This window comes from Panicum virgatum, chromosome 2K (genome assembly GCF_016808335.1).
Source record: "Panicum virgatum strain AP13 chromosome 2K, P.virgatum_v5, whole genome shotgun sequence".
Taxonomy (NCBI): domain Eukaryota; kingdom Viridiplantae; phylum Streptophyta; class Magnoliopsida; order Poales; family Poaceae; genus Panicum; species Panicum virgatum.
Window position 1 is genome coordinate 1,132,941 of NC_053137.1, and position 16,272 is coordinate 1,149,212.

The following is a 16,272-nucleotide window of genomic DNA, read 5'->3' on the forward strand; positions in this document are numbered from 1 at the left end:
AAATGAATTTTTAAATCTAATTAATTCATGATTGAATATTAATTATAAAATAACAACGAAATGTATTACAGTATCTAAACTCAAATTTTTTCACCAACTAAACACATCTAGTGGATCAGCCGTCTGCCGGCGTAAAGAAACACCACGTCATTCAACTTGGCAGTAAAAAATTAGCGATAGTGGTGGGATCTGCATCAACTATAGCTGCCCTTGCATTTGGGATCGATCCGACTCCGAGGGAGGAGTAGTCACCTCATCACTCACCAACCGGGTACTAGCTAGTCCGATATGATCCATCTCTTAAGCAAGCAAGGTAGAGTAGTCTGAAGAACAAGCAAGAACAGCCATGGAGAGAGCGTTTGTGAGCGCAGCGACCGGAGTAATGAGCTCCGTCCTCGGGAAGCTGGCAGATCTGCTCCACGAGGAGTACAAGCTCGCCAAGGGCGTCCGCAAGGACATCGAGTTCCTGAGGTCGGAGCTGAGCGCCATGAACGACCTGCTGTACGTGCTGGCGGAGGTCGAGGAGCTCGACGCCATCAACAAGGGGTGGCGCGACCGGGTGCGGGAGCTGGCCTACGACGTCGAGGATTGCATCGATCTCTCCGTCGCCCGGCTCGGTGGTGGTGCTGACGATGCCAGAGCAGCAGGTCGCCTCGGTGCCAAGAAGCTGGTGCGCAAGATCAAGAAGATCAGAGTGTCCCTCCAGGTCGCTCACCAGATCAAAGAGCTCAAGGATCGTGCCGTCGAGGAGAGCAAGAGGCAGAAGAGATACAAGCTCGACGGCCGCCTGGTCGGTGCTTCGCCTAGCAACAACAAGGTTGACCTCCGGATGTGCGCGCTATGGGTGGAGACGGAGAAGCTCGTCGGGGTCGACGGACCCAGGGATGAGATCATCAGCTGCCTGATGCCGGAGGGAGAGGAGCAGGAGCCCTGGCAGCAGGTCAGGACTCTGTCCATCGTTGGGTGTGCAGGCCTGGGCAAGACCACTCTCGCCAATCAGGTCTACCAAAAGATTAAAGGAGAATTTGAGTGCAGCGCCTTTGTATCGGTATCCCAAAATCCTCCCATGAAGGATGTGCTGATGAAGATCTGTTCTCAAGTTGGAGCAACCGCCAGCATGGCGGATGATGAGCTCATTCTCGTCGCCAATCTCAGAGAAAGACTCCAGAAAAAAAGGTGTGTGTTTATTTGCCTTGGCCATATATGTCACTTTTTTGGTTGGTATCTATACAACTAAGAGCATATACAAGAGGCTCCGTAATTAAAACTCAGTGTATAGGTATAATTTGGAAAAATCCCGTGAGTCTGCGATCCAACAGCCTATCCGTCTAGCCAAAGTACTCCCCTCGCTTGGCATTTTCTCGAGCCAACGCCGCTCGCCATCTCCTTCCCGCTGTCGCCCTCCCGCTGTTGCGACTTGCAGCCCTCCCGCCGTCGCCGGGCAGCAGCGCCATGGATCCCACTGGTGGAGGCCCTCGTGATGGCTGGCTTGCCATTGACGTCACATGGAGGTCCTGCGATGCCGGTCGATTTGTCCGCGTCGGAGCCCTACCATTCGGTTCCCCGAGACCGGCCGAGCACTGCCACAACCTCGTTGACCTCCCCCGGCCTCCACCTCGCCTCCGCCCTCCCCACAGTGCGCCACCGGCAAGCTCCATGCCTTTGGCCATGGCTTCCCCTGCCTACCGCCGTGGCGCCGCCCCACTCCAGCGACCACCTAGCTAGATTCGCGCGGCCTTCCTCTTAGTGGGGGTGCTGGCCTCGCCGGTAGCTGTCGCAGTACCCACCGCAGGCGTCCTCTGATTGGCTGGTGTTGTGGATCCAGAGCCCACGCCTGTAAGTAGGGTACAAAGAGAGTGAGTACCAAAAGTTCCAACGTGGATATGATTCGAGTATGTAGAGTCAAGATCTGGAGACGTTGTTCGTTCCCCACCCTTGGAGAAGCTTTTTATTTTTAGAGAAAGTCCGAATTACACCTTCGAATTATCGCAGAAGTCTGATTTTGAACATTCAACGACAAAACCTGATAACATAGTGAGGGACCGAAACTGGCGACCAGAGAAAGGGGGTGAATGGGAGCCGATCAAAATTTCTTTCGAAATCGATCCGTCGGCCTATATCTCAAAAATCACCACAAACCCACAAATCCTAGATGAGGTGTGGAGTAGCTATAGAAGAGCTAAACCAACACAAATCACTCCTAGGAACGAGCGAGAGAAAACACGGAAGCTATCGAAACAAACTGCAGACCTCACAGTCAGGGACCGGTCAGACCGCTCGCTCTGGGCGGTCAGATCGGTTGCTCCGACCGGTCAGACCGGTTTCACCGACCGGTCACACCGGTTTCTGCGACCGGTCAGACCGCTTTTGCCCAGAACAGAATTCCAGCCCGCGAACTAGAGGTGATTTCAAGATTACTCGTTCAAATCATCACCAAATGGTCTCAAAATTTGCAGGGAGGTTTCTGGGATAGAGACGAACCTCTCCACAAAAAGAATTAACCCAAAACGCAAAGGATCACTAGAATTTTGAGGGGGAAAGAGGCAAAAGAGGGTTTTCCAAAAACTCCAAAAACCTCAATCCGAGGGACTCGTGATTCTCGGGGGTTTAGCTCTAGGCTAGATGGTCGAGATGCAAATCATGGAGTCCCTAAACCCACCAAGAGAAAGTTTTGATCCCAAAAACCACCAAAAGAGAGGAAATCAATCCAAGAACAAAAGATGAACGGGAACACAAGAGAGCTGCTCAAAAGGGTCCTCGATTTCATTCAAATTCTTCGTGATTTACAGAGGAATTCACCTATACAAGAGCTAGACCTCCACCCATTCATCCACCCTCTCAAATTTGTGGACCTAGCTACAATCTAGACCACTTTGCCATGGAGACCTCGGCCTAACCCTAGAACAGAGAGAGGAGCAAGGAAAAAACAGAAAAGACTCGTGGCTTGGAGGCTCACCTGTCCAAGGGGGCAGGTGAGATGTATTTATACGACCTCGAGGGCGACCGGTCAGACCGGTCTCACAGACCGGTCAGATCGGTCCCTTCCCAGAAATGACCTCCACCCTGACTCGTACACTAAAACGCCTGTAGGGGCAAAACCGGAAAGGGTACAAGATCTCATCCGACGGTGGAGTTTCTTTCTTCAACTCGAAGCCTTCTCCGCCTTGCCGCCACGTCGATGCAGATCAGATCCGCGGTTTTGAGGGGTCCGCGAAACCCGGTGAGGTGGCCGGTTTTGTGAAAACCGCCAAAACTCCACGCGCGAGAAGATTCCCGCCTCCACACCGTGGCCCTAGACGCCGTTCCTGCCTCGGCCTCCTGACGGCCCCAGACGCCGCCCGACGCCCGTCACCTCCTCGCCAGTCCCGAGACCGACGCCCGTGCCTCCACGACTTGGAGTCTTCAACCGCCGTCCGCCAGCTTGGTTTTGTGGCGCAAACCAAGAAACCCGCCATCCACCGGTGCTTGCGCCCTCGATCCAGGAGTGGACGCCACAGCTGTCGCCCGGCCCGAGCTCCGGTCCCGGCTGCCCTTCACCGCCGTCCACCGCACGGTCCATCGGCCACAGCACCTCCACGGCAGCTTACCGTCGACACTCGACGCCCGTGTACCTACAACCAAAGACCAAGCACACGATCACACCGCACGGTTGACAATTCACTCATCACAGCCAGGAGTGAGTACTGCTCATTCCTCAATCTCCCCCTTGATGAGTGCATTGTCAACACACCACCTGTAAGCAGAGAAGTGAAAAATAAAAAGTGACAAGAAGAAGGTAAAGAACTCAAGCAAGTGACAAAAAGCTCAGAAATGCATGAACAGTCACTTACTCAATCAAAGATCGATTCCCTAAGACAAGGGCAACGGCTCGACGCAATCGATCAAAAGACAAAACATGACTCCTCAAAGACAGAGGCAGGGCTCGACACAGTCATGCATAAATGATGAGGAAACGAGGAAACCAGGAGCCAAACAAAGCTGAAACCCCCCCTGAAATGTATTTCCCCCTCACACATGCAACTCTCACAAAATGATGCACTCTCAAAGCCCTGTGCACAACAAGTTCAAAAATCAAACACCCCCTTGTTCGATCACTTCCCTCCCCCCAAAACTTCTCCCCCTTGTTGGCACATGCACACATCAAGCCTAAAATATGCCTAAACCTCCCCCTGAAATCATGCAATGCAATGAATGTCGTGCAGAGGGTGTAAGTGAAACATTCAGGCATACAAAGATATGATCATCTAGTGACATGCATGTGTGCTTCATAAACATGAACTGAATCTAGCTCAACAGGGTATATCAATCAAGTCTAGAGCTAGCAAGTTCAGTTCAGCAAGAATAAAAGTATCACCCATGATCTAGCAACAGCAAGTAGGAGAAAGAAAGCAGTGCTAGCCAAACTCATACATGGTGATCCAAAGCAGCCAACATATTTTATCATGAATCAATCCTGCATCTCAACACTTGCATTTGAACGAAAAGTTAACAGGTTATATCAAGCAAGTGATTCTGCCAGGGGTTGAAAGCTTGTCATGCTTTACTTAGCAGCGAGACCAAGCCTATGCCAACGGCAGTCAGAAGCTTAAAGCACTCGCTTCAGTCATGCACAGCCTTGCCCGGGTTCTCACTAGTGCTATGTGAGCCGTCCCGAAAGCTCGATCAGTGCGACAAGCAATCCCACCTGATCTTTTCATTCCATATCAGGCATATATTAAATAATTTTAACAATTTTAGCTCATGTCAAAGATTAAAAGCCACACTAGCATGAATAGGATAGCAAATCGTATCAATACAACCTAACATGCCAGTAGCCAAGACAGGGTGATCATGTTTTCTGATTTTCAAATCAAAATAACTTAACTCAGATGATATGACATATACTGAAGAGCAAGCTATACATGATCAAGTCTAAGAAACTACACTAGCAAGCACTAGAGGATCATAACAGTGTATACAAGAATGCCAGTGTAGTGAAGCAATGCAAAATACAAACATGTACAATGCAAATGCATCTATCAGAAGCTAGAAAGCGAAGAGAAACAAAAACAAAGACCTACAAAAAAACTAACCAAAGAGAAGTCAGCGATCAAAAGGGGTAACAAACCCCAAGCTCCCCTCGCAAGCGAGCAAAGGTGTCCTGATCAAGTGGTTTGGTGAGGATATCTGCGGTTTGCCTCTCTGAAGGAACATGGTTCAAGTCTATGTGGTCTTTCTCATGGTTATCTCGCAGGAAGTGGAACCGGATATCTATGTGTTTGGTTCTGGAGTGTAGGACAGGGTTCTTTGCAATGCTAATGGCGGACATGTTGTCTACAAAGAGGGGAACCCTACCAAAACTCAATCCAAAATCTTGCAAGGTCTATTTCATCCAAAGGATCTGGGAGCAACAGCTAACAGCGGCAACATACTCAGCTTTTGTGGAATAAAGTGCTACGCTAGCCTGCTTGCGAGAGGACCAAGACACCAAAGATGTACCGAGAAATTGACAAGTGCCGGATGTCGACTTGCGATCCAACCGACACCAACCGAAATCAGCATCAAAAAAGCCCACCAAAACCAGAGAAGAATCCGCAGAGTACCAAAGACCAAACTCAGGGGTGAATTTGAGGTACCTGAAGATGCGTTTCACCACCTGCCTGATACCGCGCACAGAGGCCGACACCGAACTGAATGTCCGGCCGCGTCACCGTCAGGTACAGGAGGGAGCCGATCATGCTCCTGTACTCCCTCTGGTCCACCGCCTCACCGTCCAAGTTCTCATCAAGTGCCGTCGATGTGATGATCGGAGTCGGCTGAGGAGACAAGTCACTCATGTCGAACTTCCGCAGTAAGTCCCTTGTGTTCTTGGCTTGATGGACGAACGTGCCATGGGAAGTTTGCTTGATCTGCAGCCCGAGGAAGAACTGCAGCTCACCCATCATGCTCATCTCGAACTCCCTGGACATCTGCTCAGAAAACTTGAAAACAAGAGCGTGAGAAGAGCCACCAAAGATGATATCATCCACGTAAATCTGAACCAACGAAAAGTCAGAGCCAGAGCGCATGAGAAATAAAGTTTTATCAACACATCCCATTTTCAAACTTTGAGCAAGCAAGAAGTTTTTAAGCCTATCATACCAAGCTCTAGGCGCCTGTTTCAAACCGTAAAGAGCTTTCTGAAGTTTGTAAACTCGGTTTGGAAACTTGTGATTTTCAAAACCAGGGGGTTGTTTCACATAAACTTCTTCTTCAATAAAACCATTCAAGAAGGCAGATTTCACATCCATTTGAAATACTTTAAAACCCTTGGAAGTAGCAAATGCAAGAAAGATTCGAATCGCCTCTAAGCGTGCTACCGGGGCAAAAGTTTCCTCATAATCAATACCTTTTTTTTGACAAAACTCCTGGGCTACAAGCCGAGCCTTGTTCCTCACTACCAACCCATCTTCACCTTGCTTGTTCTTGAAAACCCATTTGGTTCCAATGGGATTACAAGCAGGCGGAGGCTCAACCAAAACCCAAACCTGATTCCTTTCAAAATTTTCAAGTTCCTCATGCATGGCATTGACCCAATTGGAGTCAGAAAGAGTGTGTCCAACATCTTTGGGCTCGAAAGAGGCAACAAATGCAGAATTGGCAAAACCAGCGATACTTGTTACCTTGGACCGTGTGACTCGCTCGTTGAGATCACCTAGCATCTGTTGAGGTGGATGACGACGCTGAATGTGTCACGGTGCTTCCCTTGTCGAAGTCGCTTCCTTCTCAACCAAAGCTGGTGTCTCCTCATGTGCAGCTGGGGAAGGCTGAGTCACCTGCTCGATCTGCCCCCGGGAAGTAGATGTAGTCGGGTCGGGGCCGTCATCATCGTCCGAGCTCGTGGCGGAGACGGCTGGGTCCACCGCACGCGTGGTACCCTCAGCATCACCCTCCGCAGCTTCTTCCTCCTCATCTTCAAAGATGGGGGTGCCGAGCTCATCATCTCCTGCAACCTCAAAGACAGAAGAATTGCACGGTGCAGTCTCGTCGAAAGTGACTTCATAAGTCTCTCTGACGATGTTAGTATCAATAATCAACACACGGTAAGCTCTAGAGTGATAAGCATAACTGACAAAAATACCGTCAGACGATCGAGACACAAACTTATCCATATTTCCTTCCTTCAGCACAAAGCACCAGCAACCGAAAACTCTGAGATGGCCAATACGGGGCTGTCGTCCAAATCGCAACTCATAAGAGGTCTTGTGCATGAAAGCACGTAAGAAAATACGATTTGACACATAACAAGCGGTGTTAACCGCCTCAGCCTAGTACTTTCTAGGAGTCCTATGCTCATCGAGCATCGTCCTAGCCATCTCCACCAGCGTCCGATTATTCCGCTCTACAACTCCATTCTGCTGTGGAGTGTAGGGAGAAGAATACTGGTGTTCAAGACCTTGATCACTGCTCACCCTGGGCATTCGGTAATACCGAACCGATCGGTTCGGTTCTTTGGTACCCATACAAATTCGGTTCCTCAGTAAGTCGGTACCGATCGGTTCCCGCAGAAACTCGGTACCGAGGAAATTCGGTATCGGTACTTTCGGTTCGGTTCCGGTATTTACCGAAAGAACCGAACAGACTACAATGACATGCAATATCAAGTTTCAATAGCCAACTTTGACACAAATTCAACATGATTCCATAGAGAATAATAGTATAAAAATCATACATATAAAAGGCCACAATACTACATGAGTAGATTACTGTAAATATGTAACAAAGTTGTCCATAAATACATAACAAATACGTAACATGAGCTGCTACTTGCGTAATTCGGTACTAGTTCGGTACTTCGGTTTACCGAGATACAAAACCGAATATACCTCGGTAAATTCGGTTCCCCAGAACTAGGAACCGAACAGGGAACCGAATATTTCGGTTTCGGTACTTTCGGTTCGGTTCTCGGTAAATTCGGTTCGGTACTCGGTATTCGGTATTTCATGCCCAGGGCAAATCACTGCAAAAGCTGTCAAAACGAGCATTTTTGAATTCTGTGCCATTGTCACTGCGAATCGCTCTCAGGGCCTGGGGTAGCTCGTTTTTCAACCTCAAGATCAAGTTTCGAACAAACTCGAAAGCCTCATCCTTGGTTCTCATAAAAAAGACCCAAGAATAGCGAGAAAAGTCATCCACGATCACAAGAACGTACCACTTCCCACCAACCGACATCACCCGAGAAGGACCGACTGTGTCCATGTATAGCAACTCTCCAGGGTGAGTGGTCATCACTTGATTAACAGGTGGATGGGAGGTGGCAACCATCTTCCCGTGGCGACACGGGTGGCAAACAAGGTCCTTTTGAAACTTCAATTTGGGCAATCCTCGGATCAGGCCAAGTGAGCTGAGTCTCGTCAGCAAGTCAAAGCTCAAATGTCCAAGTCTCCTATGCCACTTCCACAAATCAGAAGAAGGACCAGCCAACAAGCAGCACAAAGGGCCAAAAGGAGTTCCAGAGAAATCGACCAAGAAAACTCGGTCACGAGGAACGATCCGGCAAACCAGGTCTCCTCTGGAATCCAAAACTCGAGAACAACCCTCCTTGAAGCAAACTTCAAATCCCTCATCAAGAAGTTGCGAGACACAGAGCAAATTGAACCCAAGATTTGAAACCAAAACAACTTCTCTCAGGGTAAAGCGATCAGAAACTCTAACAGCGCCAACACCACGTACCTTGCCCTTAACATTATCCCCAAATATGATGTATTCTTTGTGGCGCGTTGGGGTGAGGCTGGAGAATCATTTGTCATTCCCGGTCATATGGCGCGAACAATCGGAGTCCATGATCCACCTGTTCTCCAAGCCTCCAACCTGCACATCAGTAGTGAGACAAAGGGTGAGCAAATGTTTCAACACTGGGGTTAGCAAAGTGTGAAGCAAACCAGTGTCGAGCCATTTACTTTACAGAAGGGTTAGCAAAATCAGTAAAAGCGTATCCCATGTCCCGTTTACCACGAGGCTGACGACCACCATCGCGAGGAAAGTGTGGTGCATCGTAACCTCCTCCAAAGCCTCGGTCCCGTGGCCCATAGCCGTACTGAGGACGACCAGGAGAGCGACCGGCAAAGCGACCACCCGCTGGAGCATGGTAACCACCACCGTCTCCCTGTCCTCCACCTACACGGCGCGCCCTAGCATCTTGCCTACCACCACGCCGAGGAGGACCATGCACCCGAGCAGAGTACATGTCCGAGTTGCGTCTCTCCTGCTAACGCCTCACAGCCCGCTTCCTCCTGAAGCAAAACTCCTCCAAGTGACCATCTCTGTCACAGAACTCAAAGTGGTAACTCACCTCTCTCTTGGAAGGTGGAGGCCCCACCTTTGGACGGGGAGGAGCAGCCCCCTTCTTCGGGGCAACTTGGGCTGCGCAGCAGGGAGCGTATCGAGGGGATTCCTCTGCTCATTGGGATTTGGAATCCAAACCTGCTTCTGTGGAGGTGCTTTTGATGGTTCTTTAAGCACACCATCCACGGGGTTGACAAGCGAAGGCAGCGTGCTCGTACTAGCAGTGTTTAGAGCACTAGGAACTCCAGCAGCCTTGCCGATCTTACCATACAGCTTGTCAAAGTCTGACTTCGTGTAGGTGTAACCGACCCCAAATCCATCACCACGCTTAAACTGCTTGATCATCATACCCAATTGTGGCTCACTACTAGAAACCCAACTAAGAATCGCCCTAAGGTATGTGTTCTCATTCTCCAAGTTGGCTTTCTCTACCGCAAGATTATCCAGATCAGAAATCAGACCAGGGCAAACATGACAATCAATAGGTGGGCTAGACTCCACGACCTTAGTCTTTCCCAAAGACTTAATCAAGGCATTCTTCTCATCTAGCTCCGACCTAAGCGTGGGACAAAGCTTACAATCACCAAGCAGAACAGGCCTAGATCTAAGCTCCTCTAGCTCACACACAACAGTAGCAAACTTAGACTGCAAAGAAGAAAGATTAGACTTAAAGATGCAGCACTCATCACATTCAAGCACATCACTAACAATAGGAGCGTCCTTGGCCAGTTCAAGTTCATGCTTGGCCCTAGCAAGCTCGTGAGACACGTCAGCAAGCGAAGTCTTGGCAACATCCAAGTTCGCAACGTTCTCATCATGCTTGACACGGAGAGAAACAAGATCATTCATGTGAGATATGCAGCCAGCGCACTCATCCTCACCAGATTTCTCTCTAGCACAAGCCAGCTCAGCCCTAAGCTTCTTTCGCTCTCTAGCTGCTTCCTTAAGCAGCCTTTTCTGATTGTCGAGAGCGGCGTACAACTCCCTAACCTCAGTATCAAGCAGGTCGATAGTGGAGTTTACCTCTGAATCGCTCTCGAATCCAGGAGAAGAGTCGTCGTGCGTCGGTGTAGCATGTCCACCTGGAGACGCATGAGCACCATTGGCCTCACCCGCCATGGTGCAGAAGCTCTTGCGTCGACCGACCGCCAAGCAAAGGCCGATGAAGCCTGTGGCTTCCTTGTCCCGCTTCTTCTTCTTCTTGTCATCGTCGCCGGAGGTCGGTGAAGAAGAGCGGTCGGTGTCGGAGCTCTTGTCGAGATCGCTGAGCTGCACCAGGAAAGCCTTCTCCCACTTCTTGGCCTTGTACTGGAAGCGCTTCTTGAGCAACTCCTTGTCGAAGCGCCCTCCCCGGTCACGACTGCGGTGCTTGTGGCGCCGACGCTCCTTGTTGGAGTCTCCCTCATCGCGGTCGCGATGGCGGTAGTAGTCGAGGTTGTTGTTCTGGCCACCGCCGGACTTCTTGGGGCAGTCGGCGACGAAGTGGTTCGGATCGCCGTAGTGGTAGCTATAGTCCTCGCCGGTAAACACAAGGATCTTACCAAGACTCGGCCTGGTCGCCAAATGGTTTTCGAACCGATTAGGGTAATGAAAACCTTAACCAAGCTCTGATACCAATTGAGGGACCGAAACTGGCAACCAGAGGGGGGTGAATGGGAGCTGATCAAAATTTCTTTCGAAATCGATCCGTCGGCCTATATCCCGAAAATCACCACAAACCCTCAAATCCTAGATGAGGTGTGGAGTAGCTATAGAAGAGCTAAACCAACACAAATCACCCCTAGGAACGAGCGAGAGAAAACACGGAAGCTATCGAGAAAAACTGCAGACCTCACAGTCAGGGACCGGTCAGACCGCTCGCTCTGGGCGGTCATACCGGTCGGGTTGGATTTGAAATTCCAGACCGGTCAGACCGGTTTCTGCGACCGGTCAGACCGCTTCTGCCCAGAACAGAATTCCAGCTCGCGAACTCGAGGTGATTTCAAGATTACTCGTTCAAATCATCACTAAATGGTCTCAAAATTTTCGGGGAGGTTCCTGGGATAGAGACGAACCTCTCCACAAAAAGAATTAACCCAAAACGCAAAGGATCACTAGAATTTTGAGGGGGAAAGAGGCAAAAGAGGGTTTTCCAAAAACTCCAAAAACCTCAATCCGAGGGACTCGTGATTCTCGGGGGTTTAGTTCTAGGCTAGATGGTCGAGATGCAAATCACGGAGTCCCTAAACCCACCAAGAGAAAGCTTTGATCCCAAAAACCACCAAAAGAGAGGAAATCAATCCAAGAACAAAAGATGAACGGGAACACAAGAGAGCTGCTCAAAAGGGTCCTCGATTTCATTCAAATTCATCGTGATTTACAGAGGAATTCACCTATACAAGAGCTAGACCTCCACCCATTCATCCACCCTCTCAAATTTGTGGACCTAGCTATAATCTAGACCACTTTGCCATGGAGACCTCGGCCTAACCCTAGAACAGAGAGAGGAGCAAGGAAAAAACAGAAAAGACTCGTGGCTTGGAGGCTCACCTGTCCAAGGGGGCAGGTGAGATGTATTTATACGACCTCGGGGGCGACCGGTCAGACCGGTCCCTTCCCAGAAATGACCTCCACCCTGACTCGTACACTAAAACGCCCGTAGGGGCAAAACCGGAAAGGGTACAAGATCTGATCCGACGGCGGAGTTTCTTTCTTCGACTCGAAGCCTTCTCCGCGATGCCGCCATGTCGATGCAGATCTGATCCGCGGTTTTGAGGGGTCCGCGAAACCCGGTGAGGTGGCTGGTTTTGTGAAAGCCGCCAAAACTCCACGCGCGGGAAGATTCCCGCCTCCACGCCGTGGCCCTGGACGCCGTTCCCGCCTCGGCCTCCTGACGGCCCCAGACGCCGCCCGACGCCCGTCACCTCCTCGCCCGCAGCGAGGCCCTAGACGCCGTCGACGCCCGTTCCTCCACCAGTCCCGAGACCGACGCCCGTGCCTCCACGACTTGGCGTCTTCAACCGCCCTCCGCCAGCTTGGCTTTGTGGCGCAAACCAAGAAACCCGCCATCCACCGGTGCTTGCGCCCTCGATCCAGGAGTGGTCGCCACAGCTGCTGCCCGACCCGAGCTCCGGTCCTGGCTGCCCTTCACCGCCGTCCACCGCACGGTCCATCGGCCACAGCACCTCCACGACAGCTCACCGTCGACACTCGACGCCCGTGTACCTACAACCAAAGATCAAGCACACGATCACACCGCACGGTTGACAATTCACTCATCACAGTCAGGAGTGAGTACTGCTCATTCCTCACATAGGCCATCTAACTGTCGAAACCGAAAAAAATTGACCCTTGGGATGGTTTTGTATTTTTTAAAAAATAAAATTTTTTAACCAGATCTAAAAAAATCAAAACTAATTCATTCTAAATCAGAAAATATAAAACTAATATCAATATTTTTCTAAAACTGGAACCTATCTATTATTGCTCTATTTGAATCTTAGTTATCCAAAAATAATAGACTTAACTACGAGCAACCAAATAGTGTAAAATAAAAAATTGATCTAAATAACTAAAAAGTATCGTGCCAACAGATAGGTTACATTTTTAGGAAACTTTTGATACCCATTTTGTATTTTTTTTATTTAAAATAAATTACTTATGAATTTTTTAGTTTGAATTTTAATATTTTAAATTCTCACAAAATAAAAAACCCCCTTCGAAACTACCTAAGGAGCCAAATTTGCCCGGTTTTAGTAGTTGAATGGTGTTTGTTATCTGGATTTGTAGCTGAAGGTTGGAAATCGGATTTTTGTGATAGTTCGATTATGTAAACTGGATTTTTCCCTTTATTTTATTACTTAGTATTTTACCTCTTCATTTAGCTAGGATTTTTACCAGTCTGTTAGAGTTGCTGTAACAATGCCTGCATGGCGCCAGGTGCGTGCAGCAAGTTGATTGTGGTATGATAATAATTAAAATTCTGATGTATTGGAACAATCCTTTTTTCTTTTTTTTTAAAAAAAATAAAGGAGCTATATCATTACTCAGAATAAGAGTTACATTCGTGAGCAATAATCTGCTCGATGCAACCAGGCGACCTGAACATCCACACCGCTGAGTGTTTGGTTGGTTTCGCTAATTGGGCTAGCTCGTGGGCTATTCTATTGCGCTCCCGAGCAACTCCAAGAGTCTACGTATTCCACTAGATCAAGAATAATGCATGCAGCAGTACATACATACGCATAGTTTCTCCCTTACCATATACATCAGTTTTATAAGCATATTCGTGGCAGGTACATTGTTGTAGTGGATGACATATGGCACTCCGATCCATGGGAGATCATTGGACAAGCATTGGTCAAAACAAGCCCTGGAAGCATAATAATCATCACAACACGTCTGAAAGATGTGGCCCAATCATGCTGTTCTTCTCATGGTGGCCGTGTTTATGATATGAAACCTCTTGACGACCACAACTCCAAAAGGTTGTTTTTCAAAAGAATTTTTGACTCTGAAGACAAGTGTCCGCATGAACTGGAAAGTGCTTCTAAAGATATACTGAAAAAGTGTACCGGAATACCACTCGCAATCATTTCGATATCCAGCTTCTTGGCAGTTGATGTACCACAGTCACCTGATCACTGGAACAAGGTGAAAGAATCTATCAGTTCTCCACTCCCCGGAAGAAATAAGCCTATCGATACAATGAAATCAGTATTGTCACTCAGCTACTTTAATCTTCCACACCATCTGAGAACTTGCCTGCTGTACTTGAGTGCATTTCCGGAGGACTGCGAAATTGAAAGGGATCGTCCGGTATGCAGATGGGTTGCAGAAGGGTTTGTTGATCCAGAACCAGGAGAGAGTCCCTATGAAGCAGGGCTAAGGTATTTCAACGTTCTGATAAACCGGAGCTTGATCCAACCATGGAAAGAGGACAAGGGCGGCGTGGTGCTGAGCTGTCGAGTCCATGATGTCATCCTCAATTTCCTTGCATCCAAATCATTGGAGGAAAACTTTCTAAACTTGCTGGACCCATCCGGGTTCCTCCCACCTTCTTCTCCGCATAGCAAGGTTCGCCGCCTCTCTCTCCAGAATACTAACAACCAAGAGCAATGTTGGATGAAGTCGATCAAGCCTCATGTCCGATCACTTGCATGTTGTGTGGACAGCAAAGAATTGCATCCTCTTACGGAATTTGAAGCTGTACGCATGTTAGACCTGGAAAACTGTGGGTCATTGAGAAATGTCCACCTTGCAAACATCGAAATGTTACTTCAGTTGCGGTACCTGAGCATTAGAAGAACAAGGGTCAGTGAGCTCCCTGCTGGAATTGGACAAGCCCAACGTTTGGAGACATTAGATATAAGAGACACTGATGTGGACCAATTGCCGTCGACTATTGTTCTACTTGAAAAGCTGGCACGTCTTTTCGTCAGTTCAAAGGTCATGTTCCCAGCAGAAGGCATCAGCAGGATGAAAGGTCTGGAACAACTAGCATGTTTCTCGATCCGGGGGCAACCACATGGCTTTCTGAAAGAGCTAGGGGAGCTTACCAACCTGAGAATCCTTGAAGCATTGTGGGCGGGCATGGATGAGAACTATTATGAAGGTAGCGAGTGGGGGATTTTCACCTCTTCGCTCCGTGCATTGGGTAGCCATAAACTTCACTCTCTAGATTTTAGCATGACAATGTACGAGATTAAGAACCCCATCCCCATGGATTCATCGTTCCCTGCTTTGCCAAGGCTCCGGGCATTTTCCATAGGCCTCATCAGCACTGTCCCTATCTGGATGGGTACACTAGCCAATGTCGAGCTGTTACAGCTCCATATTTGTAATTTTACTCTGGAGGATCTGCGACCGCTTGGAGATATGCCGGCTCTCGAGACTCTTGTCCTAGACGTTGACCGTTATGGAGGTCCTTTCACCATCGTCAGTGGAGCATTCCAGCGTCTCAAATCATTCAGGGTCCACAAGCTCTACCAACTGCTGTTTATGCCTGGGTCTATGCCTAACCTGAAACACCTTGACATCAAAGGACTCACCTATACCTGGGGTAGTAACATTGATCTCGGCATCCAGCACCTCGCTAGCCTCAGCAAGGTCGAAATGTTGGTCAAGGCCTGGCGTAACAATAGAGAAGGCGTCCAAGCTCTAGAGGCCGAAACCCGGAGATTTCTTGATGCTCATCCCAATCGTCCCACGCTAACCTTCAATTCATTCTTTACCAAGAGCAATCTCTATCGAGGAAGGTGGGAACAATGAATAATTATATTAATTGTTCCTCCAAAGTCACAGGAGCTTAAGGATAGCAAGGTAATTAATTGTTCCTAATAAGCCTCATCAGTTTCCCAGATTTATTTCCTGTTCCTCTTCGTTCCTTAATTTATTATTACCTGCTCCGTTGATAGTAAAAAGTTGCTATTGTGTTTTTGGTGAACAGAGCAAGATGCTGGTCGACCAGTCTTTTGGTTACTTGGTGCGGTCCTGCTTACTAGCTGTGAGGAGGAGGGCATCAAGGCCACCAGCATGTTTTTGTTCACTACTATATGTACTTGTTTAATTTCATTCATACCATTTGCAGAATTTCATTATTCATGCTCTATGAGAGTTGTTTAGTTGCTCCGCTTTTATAGTTCTTGAATAAGCAATACTGTTTTAACGGAACTTGATCACTCACTTGTTTGCAACGTTTTGACATTTGGTATCTCTGTTCCTAGAATATTGTAATTTGCCAACAGACAGACTAAGTGATAGATTATTAGTTGAGGTGTCCACTGTGATTTTCCTACATGGTTATCTTATCATTGACATGGTTGCGCATATCACGGTGGTAACGGGCCATCGCCTAGTGGTCACTTCACAGTCTAACTTGGCTCTTCAAATTTTTTAGCTCAAAATTATATAAGATTAGAGCCCGGCCTCTTCAATTTTTTTAGCTCAACATTATATAGGATTAGAGCCCGGCCCCTTTACCACCCCTAC

The 16,272-nt window shown here is 48.5% G+C and overlaps 1 protein-coding gene across 1 annotated transcript; it reads left to right on the forward strand.

The window, feature by feature from the left end:
• The first annotated feature begins 235 nt into the window (after positions 1-235).
• On the forward strand, positions 236-16,078 carry LOC120660413 (disease resistance protein PIK6-NP-like). Its single transcript, XM_039938945.1, has 3 exons — positions 236-1,176; positions 13,578-15,603; positions 15,731-16,078. The coding sequence occupies exons 1-2, from the start codon at positions 347-349 to the stop codon at positions 15,550-15,552; spliced, it is 2,805 nt and encodes a 934-aa protein (XP_039794879.1). The 5' UTR covers positions 236-346; the 3' UTR covers positions 15,553-15,603; positions 15,731-16,078.
• The last annotated feature ends 194 nt before the right edge of the window (positions 16,079-16,272 follow it).

Excerpts from the sequence above, each read along its gene's own strand:
- LOC120660413 (XM_039938945.1), top strand. The coding sequence starts at position 347 with ATGGAGAGAGCGTTTGTGAGCGCAGCGACCGGAGTAATGAGCTCCGTC. Across the intron at positions 1,177-13,577 it reads GAAAGACTCCAGAAAAAAAG|GTACATTGTTGTAGTGGATG; the intron begins GTGTGTGTTTAT and ends TATTCGTGGCAG.